Raw genomic sequence first — 27,415 nt, forward strand, 5'->3', positions numbered from 1 at the left:
GGAACGGCGGGGCTGCAGCGCAGTGCTACCTGAAAGGGAAAGGCGAGGCAGGGGAGCAGCAAACAAGCGTGGTCTGGGGACTGACAGCCCCGGTGCACAAGGGGCTGAGTATCGCCCCGGGGCCCCGGCTTACTGCGGGGAACCGGCCGGCCCGGAGCACTGAGGGCATCAGTGCAGTTAGATGTGAATCACAGCCGTGCTGGGTGCCACTGCAGGACAGCGTCTGAAAAGACAGACAATAATACTTGGGGGGTTCCTCTGATCAGATCTTTGCTGCTCCCTTTTTTTTTTTTTTTTTTTTTCAGGCAGGTGGAATGATCAGGAATAACAAGGAGAACTTTGCAAAAAACACACTGCAGCCCATATAAAAAAGGGGTCACCTCCAACACCGGGTCTCAGCAACTCCTGTTTAAATCCCCAATGCTATCTTCCACACACATCTACTTCCCAGCTCCAGTGTTTCCTGTTGGATACATGAGCTGAGTGTGGCTCATAAACCTGCAACCTTTGGGGAACATCCATCCCTTGTGCAGATCTTTGCCATCTGCTGCACCACAGATCACAGCAGGCACAGCATCCAAAGGGCTCTGAGGAAAAGAAGAGCAAATCAGCTCCTCCTTCTCAGGGTTGATCCACGCTGTGTGGTCACTGGGAGGGAGATGAGCAGGGAACAGGGATTATTTATCAAAGAGGTTCCCAGGAAAGCTGAAAGACCTGGGCCATCAGGGCATTTTAAACTGAAAGGGAGAAGGAACATCAATGGGGAACTCAGCAATTTCAGAAATGGTCCCAGTTACATAGGTTACATCCTCAGTCTACAAATAAATTGCTTTGGATTTACACACAATAACTGAGCTTATTTCCCTTTTTAGCTGAAAAAGGCCCAGTTGTCTGGAATTTCAACAAACCAACTGTAAAAGCAGCATGTGGCAGAGGCCTGAGCTCTCGTCATTTCTCATCAGCTAGCACAAATAAAGCTCCCACCAGCCAGCCTGAGAGCTCTACCTGCAGTCAGGGTGAGACTGCAGGTTAGGGACTGACCTGCACAACACCTCCTGCTCCTCATGGGGGCTGAGCCTTTTGCACTGCAGCACCACCCTGGTTTCCTCGGAGTGGTTCCCCATCAGGCAGGATGGGGCAGCCTGGTCTTTGCAGATTGCTCACAGAGGGAACGAGGCACGGCTCCGCAGTGGGGAAGTTCAAACTGCTGATGTTGTTTGGGAGGTCTTCACAGGATCAAATCAGCACTTGATTTTCCAGCAGTGCACTTCCAAGAAGTCCCATTGGCAATGATAGTTCCTAGGCAGACAAAAATACCTTAGGTCCAGGCTGAAGGGCACCACAGCACAGCAGTGTCTTGAAAAAGAAGCAGATCGGGGAATTACACCAGGGAACTTCCCGCACTGGCCATAAGGGAGCTTCTAAATCCAGCAAGAAACAGGCACCCAACTTGGCATCAACCCCAGTACATTTGGTTTCCCCTAGGAAGCAAAAATCCCTTGAATTTCAGCCCATCAGTGGCAGCTTGTTTCTGTTCAGAAAAACAACAAAGTCATGGGGACCTTGCAGATAATCTCTGCTACCACAGCCTGCTGGGCAGGAGGCTGCCTTGGAGTTGCTGCCATTGGGTTGAAAATGGAGTTTCATGAGTAGAGGATGCAAACAAAGGATTGGTGTTATTCATCTGCCCGAGTGCTACTGTGTGTGAAAGTGGAAAGTTACTGAACAGAACCTTGCTGGGAAGATACAAGGACCAAACTTGAATCACAGAATCATTCAGGTTGAAAACGAGCTCTCAGATCCCCAAGTCCAACCCCAACCCACCCCATAAGGTCAGTGGAGAGCCTTCAGTGCCCATGGTTCTTGGACACCTCCAGGGATGGGGACTCCCTCACCTCCCTGGGCAGCTGTGCCACTGCAGCACACTCTGAGAACACATTTTTCCTAATTGAAGTGGAACTTAAGACAGAAACCTCACATCTATCTCCCGCAGATACCTGTACTATTCATTTAACACCAAGTTTTCTTCCCATGTGCTTTTATTTGGGACCCTATTTCACAGAGCAGGACGGGAACAACCACACCAGCATTCTGCCTTTAGTTTTCTCAGTCAGGTTGGTGGCTGTGGGCACACCTGCAGCACTGACCACAACCCGGAGCATCAGGGATGAGGCTGGTGACAGACAGCAGTGATTTGGCAGAACCTTTGTGCACAGCCCTGAGAATTTCTGCAGTCTCTGGGTGCTCTCAATCACAGCACACGATCCACAGGCCAGTACCTTGCTGTTCTGCAGTATAACTTAGACTTGCACTCCTCGGACACGGCTCGGTTTCTTGCACTCACTTCAAGGAGATGGAGTTGAAACGATCCTGAAAAAAATGATTGCAAGGATCTGCTTAAAGCTATGAGAGAGGCACAGCACGACGGCCCCGGCCTGCAGCCAGTAGGTGGCCCCCGCCACCCTCCAACCTTCACGCAGGGGTTGGTTCTTTTCCTTGTTCTTTTTCCCCCAGGGCTAAAACTTGCCCATCTTTCCTCTGCATTCAGTGCCAGAGAGTGTGACCTTTTATTTAAGGACGATCGAGAAATATGATGATGAGCAAAATTATATATTAAAAACAAAAAAAAAAACCAACGAAACTTGAGATTCTTCTGTGCCAATAGTGGAAAGTATGTGGGATATGGGCTGAGTCTGATTGCAAAAGCAGGGCACGTCTCCAGTCGTCATACTTGGGGAAAATGGGGTTTGTGGGAGGCAGCACAGAGCAGAGGGTGCCCAAGCAGCACTCCCTGGCAGCCCTGCTCTCCTGCTCCGAGCTGGGTTTGGGTGTTCCTAAACAATGGAAGTTGCAAAACATGTGGCACCACGTATTAAAAAGGGATTAGGAGAGGAGAACCACAAGGAGCAGCCTGGGGCAGAGCCTGGGGGACCAGCACAGCAGGACTGCAGCCAGTTACAGGCACTGCCAGCCAACGCAGAGAGGCAATCCCAGCTCACACACACCTGTGTGCATCCTGGGATGCCCCGGACTGCAAGAGCAACCCTCTGCCAGCAACAGCCCAGGGCATTCTGAGCAGTGCTCTGCCTCTGGAGGCACTGAGGGCAGACTGGGACACACACTGCCCTGACTCTGAGCTGGAGGGTAACGCAGCCAACAGTCTCTTTCACGTTCTAAACCATTTCTTCTCAGGTTTCTAAGGCTTGTGTTACACCCGAAGAGAATGGCATTTATTAATTTATTCCCTTTGGGGCTGTTCAGAATCATACGTAAGAACAGCCTTATTTGGGGTTTGTTGGTGTACTGTTGCCATAAGGATGCGAGGAGGAGCCAGTGGATAATTCCAGCCCGTGCCCATGGAGCCCTCCCTGACACAAACAGCACACAGCAGAGCTGGCTCCTTGCAGGACAGCCACGGGGCTCCTCTGAAGGGGACCCTCCCGCTCTGACTCACTGGTGGCTGCTTTGCATTCTGGAACGAAGCTTATGTCCCTCCTAAGCATAATGAGAAGGTGGATAATGCAACCCACTCTAGATCATGGTGGTAATTAAGACACCCACAAGATAATTAAGCCCTATATAAAAATACATATGTAGAAAGTCATTGCGAAAGTAATTCCTTATCAGTTTTAAACTGTTGCCTTCCCGTATCTCTGGCCAAGTTAACACCTTGCTTTTCTAATCTCCCTTCTTACAGCACATCTCAAATGCCATTGCAAAACAGCGCTGCCATCGTTCAACGGCCACAAACCCAATGAACCCGAGCTTATCCTTCTGCCCATCACACACACCTGGGGCAAACCTGGCATACACTTTTCCCCCAGCTCCCATTCAATGCTGTGCCCTGTGTCACCACCAAGCTCCCTGCTACCCGATGATCTCTCCCTCGCTCTTGCTTATAGACTGAAAATACCCCCCCAAACTTCGCTCTTTCATCCTTTACATCCTCACCTACTGTAAACTTCCTTCTTCACATGAAATATAATTGCAGAGCAGTGACCTGAGCTAAGCACAGTGTACCCTGAGGGTACTCAGCATTACAGGGCATGTCTCTGCTCCCTGCTCTGCCAGTCCAAAGTCTGAACCGGAGCATTTTCTCTTTCCGCAGCCTAAGAAGGACCCAGCAGCAGGACATGGGGCAGGAAGGGGCAGCTGGAGTCTCCTCAGAGGATAATTAGGGTATGCTTCACAGAATCACAATTCTTATGGCTTGAAACAGCGGCGTGAACAGCCAGAAAGCTGAAAGGGAAGAAGTGTTATTTTTGGCAGGAGGTCTTTATGGCTGATGCAGGAACTTTCTCCTTAGTTATTCATTGTCTTGTCAAGACTCATAAAAAGCCAGCAGAGCCCAGCAAGAACTTCTCTTCAGTGTTCTGGGAGCTCAGAAATGCAGGAATTAAATGTGGCCTTGAACCCATTTTATGGATTCACTTCTTACGGAGCTACCATAAAACATTAAAAATCAGAGCTTATAAATAAGGAGAGGAAGGGCTGCACATTTCTTTTCAGAAGCCACCTCTCTGAGACTCTTCCCAAGGTAAGCAGGGATGGGCAGAGACTGAGAGACGATGACCTCAAGCAGCAGCAGCCAAAGACAAAAATACCCCCTGGAGAAAAGCAAGACATTGGCTCAGTTTATGCCGTGGTGACCCCAACCCAGCGCCACCAAAGGCTCCCAACAGCTGCAGTCAATGCAGTGACCCTGCCTCTTTTTGGCAGGCACCAGCTGGGCTCCCCATGATGGCACAGAGAAGCAGACTCACAGCCTCCTGCCGAGTGCACATCCTCGTGCTTTGCTTTTTGGCACACATAGCCACAGGTAAGTGATGGAAAAACGCAGCACTGTTTGTCCAAACTCCATCTTGCTGGCAGGTGAAACTGGCTGGGGTTGGGTTCTGCCTGAGGTGATAGGTAATAGCAGCACCCTTTCTTCATATGCTCTGGAGATCACTCCTGCAGGACTGTCTAAAAACTGGCCTCCGATTCTGAGAGCAGCCAAGCAGGGAATGGGGAAGCTTCAGCATTTCAGTCAGCTGCACAGGAACGACGAGGCCACCGCGTTCACAGCTGCTCCATGAAGTGAGAACTGCAATGCACTTGGCCTGGGAATACCAAGGGGGAGACAAGGTGCTCTGGGCTGTTGTACTCACAGGACCACACTGCCTTTTATTCTGAGATGCATTTTTCAGCTCATTCATTCATGACATCGGCTAAATTAGAGAGTTCCAGCTTGACAGAAAAATTTATTCCCTATATTGTTTTCCCATTTAATCCATCCTGAGGCTCTACGTTAGATTTACTGTGACTCACCAACCTTCTGGCCGCAGCAGAGGAGCTGACAAACAGCTTAATACAACGTTCAGCTCCAGCCAAAAAGCAGAACACCAAACTGTGGGCACAAAAACTCTTGGCACAGATATGCTACAACAGTGATTTGCGGCAGGAGGGTGGGCACTGCTGGCAGGGTGTTCTCTCACTGTGTGTTACATTATCAGTGCCACGACATGGTTTTCAGATGCTCTGTTATCTATCATAAGCCAGGCTTTGGAGTTCATGCAGTCAGTTGCAAAACTTTCACTTTGATTTCAAGTAACCATGAAGGGAAATTTGTGATAAAGTTGCTTCCTATCTTAGAAACTGAAGTCCCACCTGAAAGAGGAGCGTTATGTTGAAGCCTAACGCTCTGATTGTTTCCTCCAAGCTCAAGGCTTAGATAAACCACAGGCATTTGTGGAAAGGGTGCAGGGTAGGACGCCTAAATGCCCTCATTCTCCTTCTTTTGCAGGTGTAGAACTGTCTGTCAATAACTACAACGATGACTTCACCCTGATCACATCACCCGGGTCTCTCGCCTCCCTGTCCTGCCTAGCACAGAACAGGAGCCAAGCCGAGGAGCTGCGCTGGTACCGAGGAGACAGCCAAGTGGATCTGAAAGATGAGAATAAAGTGAACATCAGCAACATCTGCATCTCTCCAGTCTCTGAGTCTGACAATGGCGTTGCCTTCACGTGCAGGCTGGTACGGGACCAGTCCGTGCAGGTCTCGGTGGTCCTGGACGTCCGCTGTGAGTGCTGCTATCAGTGTGGGACGGCTGGGTGGGCTCTGCCCCACCCCACGTGCTCAGCTGAGGGCAGGATGGTTTTGTACCCTGGTGCACTGTATTCACCGGGAAAAAATGTGCTGAGGAGGAGATAGCTCACGTGATAAGTCACTCCCTTTCTACAGTGGTGCTTACAGCCTGTTCTAATGCCTCTTTTACAGGCAATGGGTGGGCCCTTTAAGTAAGATTTTCTGGCTACATCCCTGCCTCCACCTAGACTCTTTCTCAAGGATGCAAGTCGGGGCAGGAAAGGCACAGTAGTAAATGTCATGACTGCCCGGCTGATCCATGGGGATCACGATGGGGCACAGGACAGCATGTGTGCTCAGATCACAGAACTGTAGGGGCTGGAAGGAACCTCAGGGGATCGTCAAAGTAACTCCCCTACTAAAGCAGGTTCCCTACAAATGGTGTCGCAGTTGATGTGAAAAGGGAACCTACTTACTTACAGGAATGACCTCTTTAACTGCTCTTACTCTGAACAGTTCCTCCCTCTGTGGGTGAAGATCAGACCATCAGTGTTGAAGAAGGCAAAGACGTCACTCTGTCCTGCAGTGCCAAGTCCAACCCTCAAGGCCAAACAACATGGTACAAGAACAACACCATCCTGACAATAGAAGACCACTACCAGGTGTACCAGAACAGTGAGACCTTCCAGCTCTCTATCAAGAAAGCACAAAAGTCTGACAATGGGACCTACACTTGTGAGGTGAAATCTTCTTGCGGTGACAGCAGTAAGGATATCCACCTGATAGTTGAAGGTAACAAAGTTACTACTAAACATTAAGTTGTAACGCCAGCTCTGCATTGGCTTTTGCAATGGCAGCAACCCACTGTGAGTGGGTTTACATCATGGAAATTTCCCACATGAAATTCTGAGCGCAGCAAGGAGCTCTCTGTGCACCTGTGCCTGCCTGCACAGCACCAGAGAAGGCCCATCCTGCTTTACCTGTTATTCAAAAGCATTTGGCAAGTGTGACCTGAAGTGGACTCATCCCACTTTCTCACTTCCCATGATGACAGGGCACATCCAAGCGTGCTTTCAAGCACCTTAAGTCTCACTTGAAGCTTCTTATTCTAACCACGCTGTTCTGTCAAGCTGAAGAAACAAGCTGCTTACGGCAATGGTGCTGTGCTGTCCTCCAGAAATTATGGTGCCTCCATGGGCTACAGGGAGCTGGGCTGGGTCCCCACATCTCAGGGAGCCAGCAGACTCAGGCACCCACTGCCCATCACTCCTATGGATGTCCTGAAAGCTGGGCTATGGGTGGCACAGCTAGACACCCACACCCTGGGGAATCTACTTCAGGAACCAGCGTTTCAATTCCTCCTTCCACTCACCGACACAGAAACGTGCCTCTCTCCAGCTCTGTGAGATGACTTTACTATGTGACTGCACCAATCTAACAGTCAACCTCCTCTCCCTCTTCATAGATAAAAAACCTGTTTTCCCCACGGAAGCTGTTATCGCTGCTGCTGTGGTGGTTGCACTCACTGTGCTTTTTGGAATCGTGGCTCAGAAAGACAAAATATTTAAGGTATGCAAAGACTCAGTTTCTTAAGAAAAACGTAATGCTTCAATGTCCTTTTATTTTCCACCTTTTCTGGGATGCTTTGTAGTGCTGTTTTCCAGTGCTAGGGAGCCATTGTGTAATATCAGCTCCTTGAGAATTACTAGCAAATAAATCAAATCTCAGGCTTTTTAAGGGGAGTGAATTACACATGTGCAAGAGCTCAGTAATAATACCTCTCTGTGCAGAAAACACAGACAGTAACAGCATTCTCTCTTTCTTTTCAGCGCTTCAAAAAAACAAATGAAACAGCCCTGTAAGTATCTGACCGCACAACCACACAGCTTCCCAGAATAAGGGCCTGAATGGAACCCCTTCTTCAAGCTCTAGCAAAACATGATAGCACCCACATGCTGCCCTGCCGCGCTGCAGCTCTGGATGGCTGCTGTCACCCCTCACAGCTGCAGGGCTGGGACGTGGGGACACAGGGCAGTGACACACTTGAAAGTGAAAGGAAAACACTCCGTGCAGGGGGAAAAACCTCACCTGTGTGTGCAGCCACAGCCGTTGGGAGCTGAGTTCAATTCAGCCGTTGGCTTTTTTTTTTTTTTTTTTTCCTCCACTGGTAGTGAATTTCCACGTTGTTCCCTTTTGCTGCAGGTAAAGATGGCAGGGAAGCTTTGCATACCCAGAAAACCCCATTCTTAGTGGTGGCACACCTGCACCAGATTAGGCACCGAAACACAACTCCAGACACGAGCTTTGTGACAATACAAGCATCATTTCACAGCTGCTGATCGCAATCACTGCTCAGAACGCAGACACGGGGCACGAGGCTGAGGGACCGCCGCACCTCGTCCCGCAACCCCGAGCCTGGGATGCCGCGCTGATGGCGGGCCACGCAGCCTGTCTGCCTCCCCCCCCGACCGCCCTTCGGCTTCATTTCGGGATTGCACCTCACCACCAATAAACGCACCGTGCCATACGTTAACTCGAGTCTGTGGTGCACACGCTGCTGTCGGGACAGCAGGGCGCTCCGTGCAGACCATCGCGATGAGCGCCAGACCGCGGCGCCGAACGTTCTGGAGAAAAGGGCGCGGCGCGGAAAGGGGGCGGAGCTTCGCGAGCTTCGGCGGGCTCGGCTCGCGCAATCCGATGCCTTTTGTCTCTCTCCGCCCGCCGTCCCCCTCCCACCGCCACCCTCAACGTCGAGCGGCTCGGGCCCCACTTCCGGCTTCCGGTGCCGGGGCTATAAGAGCCGCTTCCGGCGGGGCGCGCGCGACCCGTTGGGAGGGTTCAGCTGTTGTGCGGCGCTCCGCTTTCCGGCACCATGAATGCCCATGGTGAGGGGCGGGCGCACGTGTGGGGGGCCTCGTCCACGGGGGGTGGGCTCACCGTGGCGGTGGGCCTGGGGAGGGGGGAGGCTTATCTCTGGGGTGGGGTCTCTGTGATGAAAGCCCGCGAGGGGCTGTGGGCCTGGGGTCGTCTTGTATCCCGCTGCGGGGCGCTTATGCTGCCTTCCCCTTCCCCCCTCCCATTCCCTGCAGCAGGGCTCAGCACCGAGAAGGCCGCGGCCTTCACCCGGCGGCTGCGGGCCGAGCCGCAGTTCCTGCTGGCCCAGAACGTGGCGACCTGCAGCGACCCGCTGGAGGTTTGTCTGCAGCGGCAGGTGGTGCAGGAAACCATACAGGTCTTCCAACACGCCGTGCCCGCCGAGGGCAAGCCTGTCACCAACCAGAAGAATTCTGGTAAGTGGGGGCTTTGGGGCACCTGGGGTGGTTGGTTACCTCCCTATGGGTGTAGGAATCTCTGCTGGAGGTCTCAGATCAAGAGGAGCTTTGTTTAGGGTTGGGCATGGCAGGGTGGGCTCACTGCCGGGCTCTAGGAGGGATTCTGGTGGCAGTGAGTTCTGAGAGCAGCTGCTGGAAGTTCTGTGGGTGATCTGACATGGAATCCCTGCAGCAGGGTGATATCTGCCTTCTGGTCCTCTTTCCCTTCTGTAAAGAGCAAGATGGAAGCAGTTGAGAGACCTGCATGCATGGTTCATAGGAACATAGAATCATTAAGGTTGGAAAAGACCACTAAGATTATCAAGTCCATCCAGGACTTCTGAACTCACTGGTTATTCAGTAACCTACAGTGCTGGCCAGGGCACTGGTCCAAATGCTTAAGATGGAATGCAAAATTCATGGTGTTGCTCTAAGCCCTTACATAGCTCTGAATACAAGCGTTGCAGTTTAATTCTTGTTTCTTTGACCTCAGGGAGATGTTGGATCTTTTCCTGCCTCAATGCAATGCGTCTTCCCTTCATGAAGAAGTACAACATTGAAGAGTTTGAATTCAGCCAGTCATATCTCTTTTTTTGGGACAAGGTACAGTACTGCAGGCCACAGACTGTGCTAGGAATGCTTATACAATTGAGTCTTAGTAGTGGGGCAGAGTTTTTCTTAAGCTGGGCTCTCTGAATAATCCAGAAAGAAAATGTGAGTGCAAAGAACCACCAGAAATTTTTAAATATATATTTGAAATTAAGATTGGGCAAAGTGAGACTTGTGGCTTGAGGAGGAAGTCATCAAGATGTTAATGTTCTGAAGTAGTAAAAGTCTTTCAAGTGTTCTGAGTATTTTAAAAGTTATTTATGGTAGGCCCAGCGGGAAGCCTAAGCCTAACTGTAATTTTCTGTGGAGCTCTCTTTCAGTCATGCTTGCCACCTACTGATCTGGGAGCTGTTTGCTTTTTTCCTGAAGGGAAATTGAGAAAACCTAGCACTTGTTTGTGCCAGGCTTCGTTATATAACTTGTTTCACATTTCCTGTTTCCTCTGCCCTCGAGCTCTGTACTAACTCACTTCTAAATACATGGTCTGCACTAGAAATAAGCTTTTGGTTAAGACCTGGGATGGGAGAGGGAAAACAAGCGTGTTAGTGGATGAGCAGATAGTTTCATCTAGCTCCAAAGAACTGAATACTGAATGGGAACGAGTCCATGCGTGTATCACACAGAGATTTGTCCTGTCTGTTCGTTGTAGGTTGAACGTTGTTACTACTTTCTAAATGCCTTTGTGGAAACAGCTCAGAAAAAGGAACCCATAGATGGAAGGCTGGTGCAATTCCTGCTCTCTAACCCCACAAATGATGGAGGCCAGTGGGATATGTTGGTTAACATTATAGGTAAGGGAATTGGGTGCTGGGAGTCCTAAATTGTGCACTGATTTGGGAGATGATCCAAAATTGTTTCCTTTCACTCAACGTTTGATACTATACTTGATGCTACAGTGTAGGATCTCCTAGGTCATAGAGCAGCTGGCACTGCAGAAGACTTCAAGTAGAGGTTTGCTTATACTTTTCACTGTAACCTGTCCAAAACCAGCCTGAAATGACTGAGGTAAATATGAGGAGTAACAAGTTGGCTCTGAGCGTAAGGCTTACTACATCTTCTATGCTTTTATGCCTGAAAGTAAGTTGTTGTCTGTCTCAGAGCGTTCTGCTAATGGAAATTTATGGAAAATGGAATTTAATGGAAAGCACTGCAGGTGAGATGAAGTCTGGAGAATTGTGTAAGTTCTGCTGGACTTAGTCACTGATTTCCAGCTTTGTTTTCTTTAATCTTCTGATACACCATGTGAAAAAGCAGCTAACCTATTTTCTAATCATGCTTCCTTTCCAGTAACCATCACCTTTCTGTTGTTAGCACAGGGAGAAAAGAGATATGAACTTCCATGAAGATGGGTTTTCTTCTTCTGTGTACTCAATCCTCAGGTGTGAGGCATGCAGGAAGAGCTTGTAGCATGCCTCAGTGATTGATGTGTTCAAGATTCCTTACTCTGACAATCTGTAGTAGTTAGAAATTGAGTATGAGACCTGGAAGCTTGTTAAAAGGCATGACACTTAGTGGCTGCCTTCTTCAATCAAGGATCTTATTGTATCTTCTAAGCATTAGGCTTAAATTTTCTCTAGGATCTTTATTTTTGCATATTGCTGCTTCTGATAGAAGCTCAAAATCAGCAGGATAATTAGATACCCCAGTTGTCAATTCAGTAGTAAGTTTCAGTCCCCTTTTACTTTAGTCTCAACTCGATGTTGTTGCCTTTGTGTCCATGCATGCAGTCGTAGTGCACAAGGCAAAGAAGAGACTTTGTTAGACCAGGGTGTGTCTTCAAGGCAGAAGCAAAGCTGCCCTGATTTGCAGCCTGAAGAAAGGAGATGTAAAGATTGGTGAGAGGGAAATCATATGGAATGTGGCAGTGCTGGTCTTACAAAGGTGCAATTTAGGGAGCATCATTACTCTTAGTGCTGGTGTTTGAATTAGACTAGCATCTGCTTTAATTGGTATGATAATGCAATTGAAGGCCTCTGTAAGGTAACAAGCCAATAATGTAAGTTTAGAATCACAAAAGAAAATTGTTTCTTTGAAGCCTGGGGTGACTTTTTTTCACTGTTACAAACACTTAAACAAGGCAGAGAGAACTTGTGGCTGCTGCTGTTACATCCAGAACCTTGAGTGGAGTGGTCTTTGGTACTGAGATGTAGGAAATGGTTACTGCTGATGCTTTATCAATGTTGAGTGAAGGAGAGTGGGGAATCTTAAACTTACTTAAACTTAGACAAAATACATGGAATGATTCGTGAGTTCAGTTTTTCTGAAAGAATTTTCAGGATCTTAATTTTCATGTGAACTTTTTCTAGTGAGAAAGAGCTTCTTCAGAAGCACTGATCAGTCTGGGAGAGCTCAGTGTCAGATGGAACGAATCGAGCCTCTCAGCGATCCCATTCCAGCAATGATTGCTAACCCTCAACTTAATTTCTTTCAGAAAAGTATGGTGTTGTTCCCAAGAAATACTTTCCTGAATCTCATACCACAGAGGCTACTAGAAGGATGAATGAGATCTTGAATCATAAGGTAAAAGTGGCTTTTATGTTACGATTAAAGAAGGGTGGGAATGATCCTGCTTCAGATACTCTTTCATTTCTTTTCATTGGCTGAAGTTTTAAGTGCATCTCAGAAACTGAACTCGTTTTATTCAGAAGGCAGCCTGAACTCATAGCAGTTAACCTTGAAATATGAAGCAGGAAAATGTGTTTATGGAAGAAGATGGCCATTGTCAGGCTTCAGTAGCTTGAGAGCATCACATAACTTTAGTAGCAATTGTTCCTAATTATCAACTCTCTGAAAAGCTCCCGCTTGATCTGTGGTTGTAGCTTGAATCCTAAACTACAGAAGTGAATTAATCAGGAGGTTGGTAGTGTAGGTGGCCAGGTAACTGTGACTAGATGAAAAAGCTTCAACTGCATTTTTATAATGGGCTCTGATTATTCCAGTTCATAAGGAATATGCTAAGAGGAAAGTGCCTTTGGAAATACATAATGCAAAATCTGCTGCAGTGAGCCCAGACGTAATGGTGGTGCTGATGTTCTTCTCTTCAACACTGCAGGCCAGCTGGTCTTGAGGGAGCTCCTGTCACTGCTTCTCTGCCTTATGGATGATGACAGTAATGGCGGCATGTGCTGCTCTTACTGCAATTCTGTATGCAGTGGGGAAGTGCTCCATTATTTTTATCAGCCAAGATATTAATTATGCATTAGAATTGCAGAATTAATTTTACAGTACGGAGGCAGTCTGCTCTGTGAGTCAGAGGTGGCCATGAGTTTGAATGTTGCAGCACTAGTTATGTTACAGAACCAAGGGGAGCCAAGCCTTAAGAGAAGCTGATGGCTTAAGCTTCAGAATAGTTAGAAAATACTCATTGAATTGCAGGTGCTTGTAGATATTTTTTTTCTGTGCTGTTTTCTTGTATGTAAATGAGAATCTTGATTTTAAAGACTCAATATCTAACAAGACATTCCAAAGTGGATTTCTTTTTGATTTTGAAAATGTTATGAAGGGTAAAATGGGTGCTGTTACAACCTGGATGGTTGGAAGTCCTGAAGACTGATTTGGCAGCACCTTTCATAACCTTAAAATAAAATGACCTTCTCCTTCAACAGATGAGAGAGTACTGCTTGCGACTGAGGAACATGGTGGCAACTGGAACAAATAAGGAAGAACTTTGTGCTGCAATGGACACCATGATAGAAGAGGTAAACGCAGTGTGATAAAGGGGAGACCAGAGTAGAAGGAGGTTTCTTGGTCAAACTGATCTGTAGATATCAGGATAAAGCAAAACAAGTCCCTGTATTTGCCCAGCTAGGGGTGTTCTGTATGGCAGAACACTTAGAGGTATTCATCTCTTTTCTATTTGCTTGCTACTTACTTTTTGTATTTCCAGACAAATGCTATTTATGTATGGTAGGCTGGAACTTAGTTCAGGAAGATGTATCCATTTCTGTGAAAAATCAGTTGTCACACAATAAAAAAAATATGAATGGTGATCAAAACAATGCCCTACCAGGCTTTTCTAAATAGTAGCAAAGAGGCAGGTTGAAAATTGCATTCTGACAGTTCTGAGATGAGAATCCGACAGCACACGTGTTGTTGCAGAGATCCTCCACAAGAGAGCAGGAAAGAACAGCAGCAAGCACTGCGTTGTGGTAAAGATGTGAGCTAAACAGGGCTGAACCCGGCTGTGATCTGTTGCTGGGGGGCAGCAGAGGGAGGAACCACAGCTTCTGCTTTTGTCTGTGTTAATTAACTTTAAATTGACAGGAGTCTGTAGTGCTGATGTCTGTGTGTCACCCTGGCTCTACATCTGCTCACATGAATGTGACACGTGTCATTTGTCCTTCAGTCCTTCTACTTGATTTTTAAATAGCCCAAATTAATTGTAAGTGCTCAGAGCGTTGATGTATTTGACCAAACACGTTAAAAAACAGAAAATGAAGTCTCCATTTGTTTCTCAAACATACTGCAGTGGTTTCAATGTCTGTCCTTAGGTGTCTCAAGAAATGTACAGCAGCTGATGGAGCTTCCCAGGGCTGCTGTTCATCTTCCAGGGCAGTGATGTACAGTTCTCTATAGAAAGTCTCTTCATTTGCTGAGGGCTTGTTGCCCTTTGATAAGGGATCTTGGAACTGGCAGAGGCTCATTAACAGATTATAATTTGTTTTGCAATAAGGTGATGTTTGTTTATCTGTAGTTAACACAATACTTCCTGTGGCAGTAGCAGCAGTATTGCACAACTCAAGTGGATTTACTTTAGTAAATTGTAGCTGGAGTGTGCAAGTGCTCTGGTGTGTATTTTAAGAATGCTGGCATGAGAAGTGTGAGACAACAAATGTTTACATGTGTGAAGCTGGCTGTGTGTTTTTGTATGTGGCAAAGCAGAACTTGCCTTTGTGAAGCTTTATTTGCATATCAAATCTTAGCTCACTTCTGCTGGAAGGCAGCACGAGCTGAAACTGGGCAGTGGTACTGGAACGTAGGATTAAAGATTCACTCCAGAGCTGTATAAACATTCTCCTTATCAAAGCAGAGCACAGCAGGCCAGAAGTTGAGATCAGCTCCGTGCCTGTGATTGACTTCTTCTTCCTTTGCAGTTTGCCTCTGTAGACTCTTCGTTATCTGCAGCGTCCTTTCCTTGCTCGCTGTTATTTGGGTGGTTGGTGTTGTGTTTTTTTAGCACGGTTCAATACATCTCTGCCTTATCTTGGTTCTCCTTGTTGCCACAGTCATACCAGTCACCTTTCGATTTAAATAAGTCTCCTGCTGGTAGAGGAAGTCCATGAGATATCGAGGGTTGTCCCCTAGAGGGTGTGGTGGAAAAAACAAGGGAGGGAGGTCGTTCCCAGGCACAGCTGCCAATGTTAATTTGAGACTTGTGCCTCCATCACTTTCCTTCCTCTGCCTCGAGCTCTCTTGCTTTTTGCTCTCCTTTTAGAAATCCCTCTTGATTTGTTTTCCTGACCTCATCTTCACCACTTGGGGTTAACTGAGGCCATGTGGTGTATCCACAGCAAACTCTACTTTTTGTGCAGCGTGTGCAAAAATACATATTTACAACAGTTGTTTAGGGATTAACATTCTCTCCTTAACATATTTATTGAGAAATAAATGAGTTCCTCCAGTAAAAACATAAGCCCACACCCTTATTTCAACCCATAATTACTCTATTCACTTGTTTTCCTTAAAGTGCTTGGAGCAAGAGCAACCTTATTTGCATCCTGTACACAGCCAAACAGTGGATGCTGCTTAGCCTGAAATTTGCACATGCTTTGCCCTCAACACAAAGTGCTTAAAATATAGAAAGCCCTTTCTCTGGGCATTTTTTTTTTTTCTGTATGCATCTTCAGAACACAGAACTAAAAAGGAGCACGAAACCTGTTAACAACTGAGATTGCATGTTGTTTCACATGAAAAATGACTTGCAGGATAAAGGCATGGAGTCAGTGTACATTTAATGCAGGTTAAAATGAAAAGGAAAAAAGCCCGACCAGCTGGCTCCAGAAAGAAGTAGCTCTGGGAAAGGCTTTGTCTCCAGTCCTGTGGAAGCTGGTGAGGGTGGAATGTGAAGACAGGCAGCCTGGGGAAGCTGGCACAAACCACAGCCCTTGGATCCTAGTGCAGAAAGCACAGCTTGGATCTGATGACCCTTCTCTTATTTTAAACACTGTTGGTTCTTTGCGAGGAAAAGACTTGTGCTGATGACATGGATGAACAGAGGTGAAGGGAACTAGTTTCAGCTACAATAAAACATTTAAGCCTGTCTAAATATGATTGCATGTCCCCATGTTGTCTGTGGTAAGTCCTGCTAAATATACCCAGAGACAGCCATCTGGTTGCTGCCTACAAGTCAGCATGCCTTACAAGCTCTGTGAGAAAGTACTGTTTCATAGCCTGACTTAAAGGGAGGCTGACAACTTGAAATCTCCACCTCGTTGTGGTAAAAGAAAGGCAGTAGAAAGCTGTCAGCTGCAGCCAGGGGATGGGGATCTCCAGTGAAGTTGCATAACCTGTCAGCTTCACCCTAAATGGAGGCGTTGTTAAATGTATTAAAACAGATGAGAAAATTGTTGTAGGATTTTGGAAAGAGACAAAAGCCCATTGCTGAAATCCAAATGAAAAAAGAGATCCATGGGGGAAAAAAAGGATTAGTATTGGAAACACTGGGATAAATTGCTTTGTGTGCATTGGAAGATCTGGTTTCTCTCTGCATGTGGCAAATCACTTTACAACGAGTAATGCAGAGTGTTTAAGCTTTTCTAGAAACAGATCTCTCCTGCACTGGGAAGATTTCCTGACAGAGAAGCTTCAGAATAACTTACTGATATCAGAATGAGACTGGGCAGTGAGCTGGCTTTCAATTTGTCTGCTTCATTCCTAGGATAACCTGGAGTGTATGTTCAATTTGTTGGTTCCCTGTAGATTGATTCAGGTTCTTGAACTATTGCAACATCTAGTCTGCAAAACTGGATGCAAATCATTGATGTGTGTGCACTTATTGGTGTGCTTTTGAGGTGAAGGCTAAGATTTCTTCCTTCCAATTGGTTTTCTCATGGAGAAATCCTTCAGCAGCATTGCTGTGGTAGCAGGGGCAGAACCCACATGTTTCTGCACATTCACAGATGTTTGTCTCTCCCTGCAGGTGTTCAGAATAGTGAGTACCTGCCTGGGCAACCCCCCAGAGACCTTCTGCTGGGAGTTCCGGGATAAGGAGAAGAACTATCACAAATTTGGTCCTCTGACACCAGTGCAGTTCTACAACGAGCACGTGAAGCCTTACTTCAACATGGAGGACAAGGTCGGTGATGTGGCGTGGCTGTGGTTTGCAAAGACCTTTTCATGGCTAAACTGCCTGCAACTTATTTTCCCCTGTTGTGAGTGTGCTGTCTGCGCTTGTAATGATACCATGCAGGACAGTTTCAGCTCCCTCAATTCAGACTGCTCAGTGTTTATTTCCCATTCTCTTCTGATGTGCTCTTCGGTTAGCTGTGATATTGCACTTCAGTGTAATAGAGGAAGTGATTGAATCAATCATAACAAGTTCTAAGGCAGCTATTAGAAAATAGGAGTAACATTTACAGCTCCTGTGCCACAGCTGGAGGCGAACTTTGTAACACTAAAATAGAAAGAAGCAAGCTGGTATTTCAGCCAGCTGCTGCTCAGCTGATGGGGCAGACTGCTAGACTGGACAAAAGCAATTGTCTGAGATCTGCCTGGATTCACTTCCCAAAGATCACACTTGAGTTGCATCTTAGTTTATTACCTCTTGCTTCTTGGCAGGTGTGTCTAGTGAATGATCCTCGACCTCAGAACCCATACTGCCAGCTGTACACTGTGGAGTACCTGGGCAACATGGCAGGAGGGAGGAAGACTCTCTATAACAACCAGCCTATTGATGTCTTGAAAAAACTGGCTGCAACGTCTATTAAGGATGGAGAGGTTTGGGTTTTCTTTTGGTGAACGACATGGTGCAACTCTTGCAGTGTAAAACTCACTGGAATGTGGCCTAGATGTGACTCTTCCTTCTATTTGTAGGCTGTGTGGTTTGGCTGTGATGTTGCAAAGCACTTCTATGGCAAGCTGGGAATCAATGACTTGAATATGTAAGTAGAAAAGCAAAACAGAATGTCATTGTGGATACTTGGCTAGGACCTAATGCCTTGTCTGCCTAAAAAACCCAAGTTGTACATATTTTTGGTTAAGTATACCTAAAAGAAGTGTATTTAAGTAACTCAAGCAACAGGAATGTGCTTTTTCCTACATTTAGCTAAAATCTCTATTTCTTGTAGCACATCTTTAAAGGATTTGGATATTTTTTACCCCTTTGAATTGCTTAGAATCTGGTGAGAAAAACTCCTAAAGGCATCAGTCTTTTGCATTTATCCTGACAGTGAGATTAGAAGAACTTGTTGGCCTGTCTGCTGGTTCTGTGTTATGCTGGGGAGAATCCTCCATGCATCCTTTGTAATGCAGTGTATGTGGCTTTCAAATAGATTTAACCACGAGCTGGTGTTTGGTGTCTCTGTCAAGAACATGAACAAGGCAGAACGGTTGATCTTTGGAGACTCCATGATGACCCATGCCATGGTGCTGACAGCTGTCTCGGAGAAGGTAGAGTCTGCCTCCTGAAACTATGACGTCTGCAAAGATGTACTTGAGTATTGGAGCAGATTGTTTGTGTTCTGAGCTCACTCAGTGTATAAGCTGTTCTGCTAGAGCTCTGCATGTTGGCAACACCCTGCACGCAAGGCCTAGGTTGTCTGTTTCCTTATTTGCCTTGTGTTCACAATTACAGATACTTAAGAAGAACTTTAGATGAGTTAAGGATTTCTTTCCTTCTCTCCACAAACTCCAATTGGAGAAGAGGGAAAAGTTTGCTTCAGTTTCTGAGATACCAACCATCTTTAGCTGGTTTTAAATACAGATTTTGAGGTACTTTGAGCAGGAAATCAAGTAGCAAGCATTTTCCACCCTATCCCACTGCATGGGTTAGTCTAATGCACCTTTTTCAAGGGAGAAATGCTGGAGCAGCCAGTAGGAGGCACTTTGCAGCAGTCTTAACCTTCTGCCATTCATTGGCATATGACCTCTCTGGCCTACTTGTAGTTAGAGGGGGAATACAGTGTCACAAATATCTCTAGCAGAAGCACGTTGAGATGAATCCCTAGCAAAGTGCTGCCAGGAGCAGATATAGAATGTATGAAATGGGAATTTCATACTCCAGTGTAGAGTTATCTGCAGCTTTGATGCTTTCCATTATTTCCAAAAGTTGTCATTATTATTAAAGTTGCTTTGAAGAGATCTTTTCCTGTCCAACATGACCTTGGCTTGAGAAGCAGCAGCTTGCATGGAACTGTTTGCTTGAGCTCTGCAGTCTGAGGACTCGACAGACTGCTGAGTCATAGGAATCTTTGAGCAGCTTTTTCCAATCCAGAACAAATTTCTGTGTTCTGCATTCTGAGTTCCTAACACTTACTGTGCATGAATGCATCTTCAAGATACATTACTCATGTTCAAAACCTATTTGTCTACTCGTGACTCAAGCTTGTACGTCTCCAGTCACTTGCTGGCTTCCATTGGAGTTACAGTTTATGGTCTATATTTCCAAGTTTGTACTTTCACATGCCTAAGTGTACAGCTGTGTAAAACATGACCTCATTTCCTTAAAAAGATGTTTAAGATCACTGTGGATGCTGCCTATTATGAAATGATCATTTAAGTGAAATTACTGTCCTTTGTTTGAAGAATAATCTACTTTTGCTTCATTTCCACTTTGAACATGCTTTCTAATATTAAACCTGAGCTTAATCTAAAGAAGCTTTGATAAATAGTTAAAATATAATGCTGCTGTGGATTTACTGCTCAGTAGAAGGCTTGGATTGAAGATTTAAAAAACAGCATTACAATTCTACAAGGTTAAACATTGATGCAGATTAAATGTCTCTTTTGGTTAAAAACAACAACCTTAATGCACACAAACATTTCTGTACCACTTTGTCCAACAGCTAGATCTGTGTGCTTGAGTTTGCTCCTAATAATGCTGTTCTGAAGAAAGCTGCAGGTGCTTTATTGCCCTCGTGCCTTCTCTGATTCCTCCTTCGAGCAAGTGATGCATTTTGTATTTCAGAAGGCCCCCAGTGCCTAAGTGGTGATAGAGAAGGCAGCTTAGATTCTTCCAGTTGGAATTTGGCTCAGTGTAACTTCACATCCCTTTACAATATTTACTTCACTCTGTGTCCTGGGCTACATTTCCTCATACGAATACTTCAGATTTTTTTCTGATCGTTAGCAATAAACCATGGTCTGAAACTCACTGGTGGCTGTAGGCTTTTGGTAGCAGAGCTCTGATTTGCTGGTGCTGGATTTTCGATGTGGCTGCTGTGAGTTCTCATAGCCCTTGGCTGCTGAGTCACCATCTCCTTGTTTTGTTGCAGGATGGGCAAGAAGACTGCTTTGAAAAGTGGCGAGTGGAAAATTCCTGGGGTGAAGACCGTGGTAATAAAGGTAAAGCAATGCATAGTCACAGGAACACAAAGCCTCAACCTGATGTTTGGAAATAGGGAAGTGAATAGGGGGAAGGCTGACTGGTTTGTTATAGTTTCTAAGCAGTGTATGGGCAACCCTTGATCACAAGAAAATTGCCAGGTATTATTCCAGTTAATAGCAAAAAAAGGAAAGTGGCTTGTAGCAGCTTGACTAATTGCATTTCTAAAGCCATGCTGAAAACATGACCTATGGCATCCTTGCACCATTCCTCCCTGCTATGACAAGCACCAGCAACCAAAACAATCCACCTGCGGTTCAGCTGACACCAGATTTCTGCATCAACTTGCCTTCCTTTTGATGGCTGTTTCAGCCTGCCTTGCTGTTCATTTGGAAAGAACTGGTAAGCTCTGCAGGGCTGTAGCCATCTTGGCATGGCACATGGACAGACACTGTGGGCAGAACATGAGTCACAGCTGAGCAGTGGCTTGGAAATTGCTTCTAGTTGCTCCTCTGCTCAGTATGGGCATGGCTGGAGGGGTGCTTTTCTGCTGTGTCTGGGCATAGCTCTGATCTCAGCTGCCCTTGGGTGAGCAGGTCTGACAGTGTGACAGCTTTCCTGCTTTGCTCTGCTGAGCTCTGCAGTCAGCCAGCTCAGCCTAAATGGCTGGAGCAGAGCTTGTTCTGAAACAGCAAAACAGGAAACTCGAGAGGGTTTCTTCCCCCTCTTCCTGCCCTGCTTTTTCCATCTTGTACATCCAATGCTAGCTGATGTAGGAGGTTCATGTCCTGCTTCTCCTGCTGTGTCACTGAGTCAGTCTGCCAGAGAACTTTATCTTATCTGCCTTGCAAGTTACTGGGAAACTGTGCTTGGATAAGTCCTGCACGGAGAACCAGAATCTACATCAGAAACAAAAAGGTCAAGAATGATGTTAAGCTTGGCACATCCCAGTTGAGGCCCAGTTGGGTGTGGGAGATACAAGTAAGACCTAGCTCTGCTATTGGACAAGATGATAGATTACAGTCTGTGACAAAACACCAGAGACTTTGTCATTAAATTCACAACAGAAAACAACCACTTGGTAGGAAATGAGTGTTTTTCATACAGGGTTCCCTGTGCTTTGCTGTAAGTGCAATCTAAATGCCAGAGGATCCCTGCTTTCCTTGCGTGGCACAGGGCTGGAACAACTGTGACTTGTGTTCTGGGTATCTGGGAAGCACTCAGTTGTATGCTTAGCATCTGCAGAGTGTGCAGAGCTGGATTCTTGTGGTGCTGCTAGTCCTGGAGAAAGGGAAGCCCTGGGAACAGTCTAGCAGTGCCTCTCCTAAATACTTAGTAATTACATGCCTATCTGCTGTAAAAGGGTTTCTTGGAATCCAATCCACTTTTCCTCAAGGAATGAACAGAGCTGCTGACAAACATTGGTTGTTTTGTGGGTTTTTTTTTGAGGTAAAAAAGTCACTTCCCAGTAAAATATTTCCTTTCTGTGTTTTGTTGGCACTGTGTCAGTGAGACAGGCAAACTTAATTATTCTTTTGTTCTGAAGATATAATACAGTGTTACCAAACTTTGAACCCTGCTTGTCCCATCGGATATCTTCCTCTCAAAGCAAGGAGGAGGTCTTCAAAGGGAAACACTAAATCACATTATCACATCCACTTGATAGGGGTCCATTTGTTTGTTTTGGCACAAAAAGTGCTTTCCTGTGGTACCTCCAGCCAAAAGTCATCTTCCTTTTGCCTTCATCCCTTGTACTGACTGCTTGCTTCCGCAGGGAGACGTTTTGCAGATTTATCTGTTTGTGTGCATCTATAATCTCACGAGTTCATTATGGCAGGCTCTGTGATCTTGTACCTTAACTCCCCCGCGGGGAAGACAAAGTTCTTCAGGAACTTTGCAAGGGCTTTCTTTTCAGATGCCCAGATGCTGGGTTATGCAAGAAGTCTTAGACCATTCATCCTCGGCTGACCTCTCCCTTATCTGGCAGCCTGTTGCTTCTGCAGGGCTGCATTTTAATGTTTTCCATTGGAGAATTAAGTGAAAGAAATGGGGACCAACTCCATGCAGAGCGGAGCTTCCTCCTGTAGTCAGCATCCTGTTCTGTTGCAGCAAAACGATCTGCCTGCAAAGTACACATCTCCTTTTAATGAAGAAACAGATAATGGCTTCCATTGTGCCTCTGAGCACAGCCCTGCTCACAGAGCCCTCACTTATTTGCATGTTCTGAAGTTCTGTTTGACGTTTCCTTCTTGTTCAGACGCTGCGATCCTAATCAGCACTGTCAAGCTCTGAGATGCAGGATGTCAGAACAGAGTTCATTATCCTCTCAGGGTGCAATTACTTGTTGGCTCTTGGGAGTGAGAGGTTTTTGTGTGCCCCAAGAACTCATATCCTGAAGAGAGAATAATCAAAGCAGCTCCTTTTGGCAGTGCTTCCAAAATGGCTGCTACCTCGGATTACAATTGATAGGGTTTTTAATTTATGGGAATTATCTGATCTCTTGCTTTAGAAACAAGATGGTGTAGATAGATGCATTTATTGTCCATATTCTTTGGACATTTTCTTGTTTCATTTGATTGTGTGATGATACTGTATATAAGGATGTGAGAAACTTTATTACATAAAGCCTTCTCATCTGTCTTCTAAATGCTTTCTTTATCACTGCCACTCTATTTTCAGTTCACTTTGAATAGTTTTTCCAATGATAGCTTTCTGCTAAAGCCTGTGGTATTCTAAATTTGACTTTTTCCCCCTCACTTCAAAGATTGTTTACTGAAATTCTCAGTAAGAATTATGTTAAGGAAGAAAATTGAGATTTGGTTCAGCAAAACTGGTTTGGATGCCTTTGTATTTGGGGAAGGCAGCCTCCTCCTCTTACTGCAAATAAGCCAGCAAATTTTGGCCTAAGCAAGAGATGATTTGGTTATTCATCTGGGCAAATGTCTCTTTTACCAACATCTTGAAGACTTCTAAAGACAGAGAACCAGGTAACCTTACTTTCAGTGTAAGTTTTTTGAGGCATTCCCAATGCTTATTTTAACAGATGAATTAAAACAAGTTTTTCTGGGCCTTGTTTTTCCTAGCTGCTTTCTTGGAGAGTCTTCTAATGCACACGAAATACATCTGCTCAGCCTAAATGTCAGTTAATTTTGTTCACTTTCTCCTGAGAGATAGAAGTGTGACCTGTCCCTAAGGGGTTGTTCAGATGTGAAACTTGTGTGACTGTTTCACTGTGTTGGTGGTGGTTCTCTGTTGTAACGAGCCGTTTTCATCACCAGGTTACCTGATCATGACGGACGACTGGTTCTCTGAGTACGTGTATGAAGTTGTGGTGGACAAGAAGTACGTGCCAGAGGACGTCCTGGCAGTGATGGAGCAAGAACCCATTGTTTTGCCTGCATGGGACCCCATGGGGGCTTTAGCCAAGTGAACTCCAGAATATTTGCCTCTTAATGGTCAACCAGATTAGATGCAATAGAGAACCCAGTGGTTGGAAGCCATAGCCAAATGATAGTGTGACCAAGCCCTCAGCGTGGTCCACATTCTTGAAAAGTAAGTTAAGGATCTTTGGGAAATAGCGCTTTACTTGGCTGAATTCAAGCTCTCAGACAGGCTGCTCTGCAAAATTAAAAAGGGAGAAGGAAAAAAAAATCAAGTCTATTACAAGTGCTGTCAATGGTGGTTTGGTTTTATCCATTTTAAATTGGCATAGTAATAAAGTAGAACCATTTTGACCAGGGTTTTCCCTAGAAAAGATGACAGTCAAAGGCCGTTCTTTAGTGTTAACAGCTGGGTGTTGGAACAAACATGTCAAGATTCTTATAGATTAACCATCTGTGGTCTATCTTATGCCACAAAGGAATGCCCAAGGTCTTTTATACACTTTCCTTTTTAATTCTCTTAAAGGAGGAAGTTTTCAAGGGTACATATTGCTGAAACTGCAGAACCTTAGAGGTTTACCTTATTTACCCTTAGAAAACTTATCTTCCAGCAGCACTGGGGGGAAAATAACCTGAGGTTTCCAGTTTCACTTGTTTTTATTCTTCAGTTACTGAGCTAGGATTGGGTAACACATATCAAGGCCCATCATGTCTGTGTGCACAGGAGCGCTATTTTTCAGTTACATTAGCAAGAACAACCATAAATGTTCATGGCTGGAGTTAGTGTCATGCTGAACAGGAAAAAAAAAACCAATTAATTGCTGCATTTTATTTGGATGTTTTCAAAAACAAGATGGTGCTATGAAGCTTTTGAATAAACAGTTTCTTAAGTGACTGGTACAGCTCTGGTTTCTTTTTTGAGCCCTGGTGAACTGGAGAAATCACAAACAAATGTGAGTGGGCCGGTATGAGGACAGGAAACATGCTGCTGTATGTTGTCTGAAGCAGACACAGTTGTTTTTCTCACTGAACAAATAAACACTGTGTCATGTGCTATGGGCTCTCAAATAGTTTGGTGATGAGCACTGTTCTCATCCTTTGATTGAAATGCCTGGAATGGTGGACTGTCTCTATGTAACCTGACAATTGTGCTGCTGTGAGTTGGGTTTAGCCACAAGCAAATAGGAGGGTAAGCAAGGTGATGGGCTGCCAGCTCCTGAGCTGCTAGATAAATGTTTGTTATGGCTATGGTACTCTGCATCTTGGTTTGACTTTGCTTTTGTTTGAACTACACAGGTAGAAAGCTATTATAGAAGCATATACATCTTACACAAGTTATACAAATGTGTGTATGTACATTATATATATTAAAAATACCAAGCTAAAGCATGCCTGCATGGTGCTGCTAAACTAAATCCATGTTAGGGCTTGTCTGGGGGTCACCCAAGCTGATAAAACTTGCAGTCTGCATTTCTGGTAGTGTGCAAGAGTGCTGGCTGGATGGGAAGCAACAGTATGGAACAGAGTGGGGTTGGTTGTTACTCCCCTTGAATGATGCTGTTTAAAAGGCTGGATCCTGTAGTGTTCCTTTGAAGGTAACAAAGCTGTTCTGGAGATCACAGAATGTACCTGCAGTGCTGTGGTGTCATCATTCGATGTCCTTGCTAGCAAATTTCAGTTCATGCTATCCTGGGCTTCTGCCAGAAGGTTTTATCTTGGGACCTGTAAGGGTACAAACTAACGCTGCTCTCAGCTTGCTTTTTCTACTAGCAAGTCATCCAATAACAAAGCTACACCTTTGCAATCAGTTTCCCTAATTAGAGGGTCTCCAAATTAATGAAGAAGAGTTGGAGCAGATTGCCTGAGGATGCAGTGCCTCCCTCTGTTGGTTAGAGACCTTGGTGAGGGGTTTCAGAAGTGGATGGAATGGATCCTTCTGGCAAAGGCTGGGCAGGCTGACCCAAGGTGCCTCGTGGCTCTGTGATGTGCAGCCTCTGCCTTGTGCTGTGTTAATGGCATCATGGTGAGTAAACAGTCCTGTGCTCCATGCTGAACCCTGGTGGCTCTGAAACAAAGCCAAACCTCTTGGGAAGCTGTGTTATGTGCAATGTTTTCCTTATGAGTAACGCCTGGTGCTCTGGGGGCTTTTTCTTCCTGTGGAAAGGTCAGTATTTTGGTCTTTCAAGATCTGATTGTGACATGACACTACTTCTTCCTTACACCACCTACCTACTACTGCAGCCACCAAGGAGAGCTAATTTGTTCTGCAGAGTTTAACTGGTGAACTGCCTGTGGCAGCTCTGATGGCAGTGATAGAGCTTAACAAATTAAGACTTGTTTCCAAGCCAATTTTGCTGTTAATTTTAGTATTTAAAGATATTGTCCAGTGTGTGCTTATCTCTGGAGTCCTCACCCAGATATTTCCCAGTACAGCTTATACAATAGTACTTTTTTTTCCTTTCCTTCAAATAAGCACAGAAAATCCACATGCCTAAAACACATAATAGGAAACAAAGCCAATCTGGCAGAAGCAGTTTTGCATTCATGTCTGGCTGTTTTATAAGATCTCTGTCAGGGGGAGTAAGAAGGGAAATAGGCATGTCAAAGTGAGAGCAGCGTTTCTGTCTTGAGAACTCCAAGGGCAGCTGAACAACTGGCTCCAAGGCTGCTGATCATGACTGTAGCTTAAGGCTCAATGCAAGCTAAGATGTTCTGTTATGCTGCCTGGCAAAATGTTACGTTAGAGTGAGAAACAAGGAGCAATTCTTCACCTCTGTTTCTGTTCAGTTTGGTTTATATCCTTTGCGTGCTCCTAAGAAGACCTTTGGAGTTTGGTGGAACTGGGCAGCTAGCAGATAATTTCCTCCTCCCATTTCTGCCAATAAAACCGTGCAGTGGCAATTCAAAGGCAGTTCCTATGACACTTGGAAAATATTGACAGATGTTATGAAAGCCAGCAAGAGCAGTTTCAGTCAGGAGTAGGAAAATAGCACACTGCTAACTCAGAAAAGGCAGTGGCCAGGGGAGAGGCTGCGTACGGTGTTGGTGTGTGGGTCGTTGGCATCAGATTTCCCCTTCTGAATTCTCTCAGCACAATTCTGATGCCAGCACAACACCCCCCAGGCTCCCCAGCTGCCAGGACATCCCAGCATGTTCACTTAGAAATCAGCAAGGGAGGATGATCAGAATTTCTTTTATCCCAAAGCCAGAAGTAATAGCTTCTAAATGTGATCAGGCTCCTAACTGAGCAAAAGACAGCAACGCATAAATAATGGAGGATTTGTTTCGTGTTATTTGCGAATTGCTCCCGTCCTCTTATTGGCGGTGAAGCAGAGATGTGCTCACAGAGCTGGTGTTAATCTCTTGGTGCAGCTGGTACTGCTGTTGTTAGGTCACTTTGCTGATGATTCCCAGTCCTCTGCTGCTACTGGTGGCAGGAATTACTGTTGCTTTACCTGGGGAGAGCCGTAGAAGAATTTGAAGTTATATCTTGTGTGAGGTCTGATTTAATGCTCTTACCCATCCTAAACCACCAGGATTTTGCAAAGATTCCCTGAAATTCAGTG

The 27,415-nt window shown here is 45.6% G+C and overlaps 2 protein-coding genes and 1 long non-coding RNA gene across 5 annotated transcripts; 2 read left to right on the forward strand and 1 right to left on the reverse strand.

The window, feature by feature from the left end:
* Nucleotides 1–925: 925 nt before the first annotated feature.
* On the reverse strand, nucleotides 926–8,698 carry LOC122166571. Its single transcript, XR_006170832.1, has 3 exons — nucleotides 8,588–8,698; nucleotides 2,280–2,370; nucleotides 926–1,299 (listed from the first exon to the last, which is right to left on the reverse strand). It is a non-coding gene; the product is annotated as an uncharacterized LOC122166571 (long non-coding RNA).
* TMIGD1 (transmembrane and immunoglobulin domain containing 1) lies at nucleotides 4,429–8,602 on the forward strand. Of its 2 annotated transcripts, XM_042830416.1 has the most exons (7): nucleotides 4,429–4,537; nucleotides 4,720–4,819; nucleotides 5,786–6,064; nucleotides 6,586–6,861; nucleotides 7,535–7,638; nucleotides 7,899–7,927; nucleotides 8,272–8,602. In XM_042830416.1, exons 2-7 carry the CDS (start codon nucleotides 4,738–4,740, stop codon nucleotides 8,273–8,275), a joined length of 774 nt encoding a protein of 257 aa, XP_042686350.1. In that variant the 5' UTR covers nucleotides 4,429–4,537; nucleotides 4,720–4,737; the 3' UTR covers nucleotides 8,276–8,602. The 2 variants fall into 2 exon arrangements, with proteins under 2 accessions (XP_042686350.1, XP_042686351.1); XM_042830417.1 differs by lacking the exon at nucleotides 8,272–8,602 and having other exon boundaries at nucleotides 7,899–7,931.
* Nucleotides 8,699–8,851: 153 nt separating the features above from the next.
* On the forward strand, nucleotides 8,852–24,743 carry BLMH (bleomycin hydrolase). Of its 2 annotated transcripts, none has more exons than XM_042830266.1 (12): nucleotides 8,852–8,954; nucleotides 9,159–9,359; nucleotides 9,874–9,983; nucleotides 10,639–10,780; nucleotides 12,421–12,509; nucleotides 13,595–13,687; nucleotides 17,128–17,283; nucleotides 17,766–17,924; nucleotides 18,021–18,088; nucleotides 18,479–18,596; nucleotides 20,420–20,489; nucleotides 23,748–24,743. In XM_042830266.1, the coding sequence occupies exons 1-12, from the start codon at nucleotides 8,942–8,944 to the stop codon at nucleotides 23,897–23,899; spliced, it is 1,371 nt and encodes a 456-aa protein (XP_042686200.1). In that variant the 5' UTR covers nucleotides 8,852–8,941; the 3' UTR covers nucleotides 23,900–24,743. The 2 variants fall into 2 exon arrangements, with proteins under 2 accessions (XP_042686200.1, XP_042686201.1); XM_042830267.1 differs by having other exon boundaries at nucleotides 8,863–8,954; nucleotides 9,162–9,359.
* The last annotated feature ends 2,672 nt before the right edge of the window (nucleotides 24,744–27,415 follow it).

This window comes from Centrocercus urophasianus, unplaced genomic scaffold, assembly GCF_019232065.1.
Source record: "Centrocercus urophasianus isolate 14NV4802_14NV808 unplaced genomic scaffold, USGS_Curo_1.0 seq_33, whole genome shotgun sequence".
NCBI classification, from domain to species: Eukaryota; Metazoa; Chordata; class Aves; order Galliformes; family Phasianidae; genus Centrocercus; species Centrocercus urophasianus.

Excerpts from the sequence above, each read along its gene's own strand:
- TMIGD1 (XM_042830416.1), top strand. The coding sequence starts at position 4,738 with ATGATGGCACAGAGAAGCAGACTCACAGCCTCCTGCCGAGTGCACATC. Across the intron at positions 4,820-5,785 it reads TTTGGCACACATAGCCACAG|GTGTAGAACTGTCTGTCAAT; the intron begins GTAAGTGATGGA and ends CTTCTTTTGCAG. Across the intron at positions 6,862-7,534 it reads TATCCACCTGATAGTTGAAG|ATAAAAAACCTGTTTTCCCC; the intron begins GTAACAAAGTTA and ends CCCTCTTCATAG.
- BLMH (XM_042830266.1), top strand. Across the intron at positions 18,089-18,478 it reads GGAATCAATGACTTGAATAT|ATTTAACCACGAGCTGGTGT; the intron begins GTAAGTAGAAAA and ends GCTTTCAAATAG. Across the intron at positions 20,490-23,747 it reads TGAAGACCGTGGTAATAAAG|GTTACCTGATCATGACGGAC; the intron begins GTAAAGCAATGC and ends TTTCATCACCAG.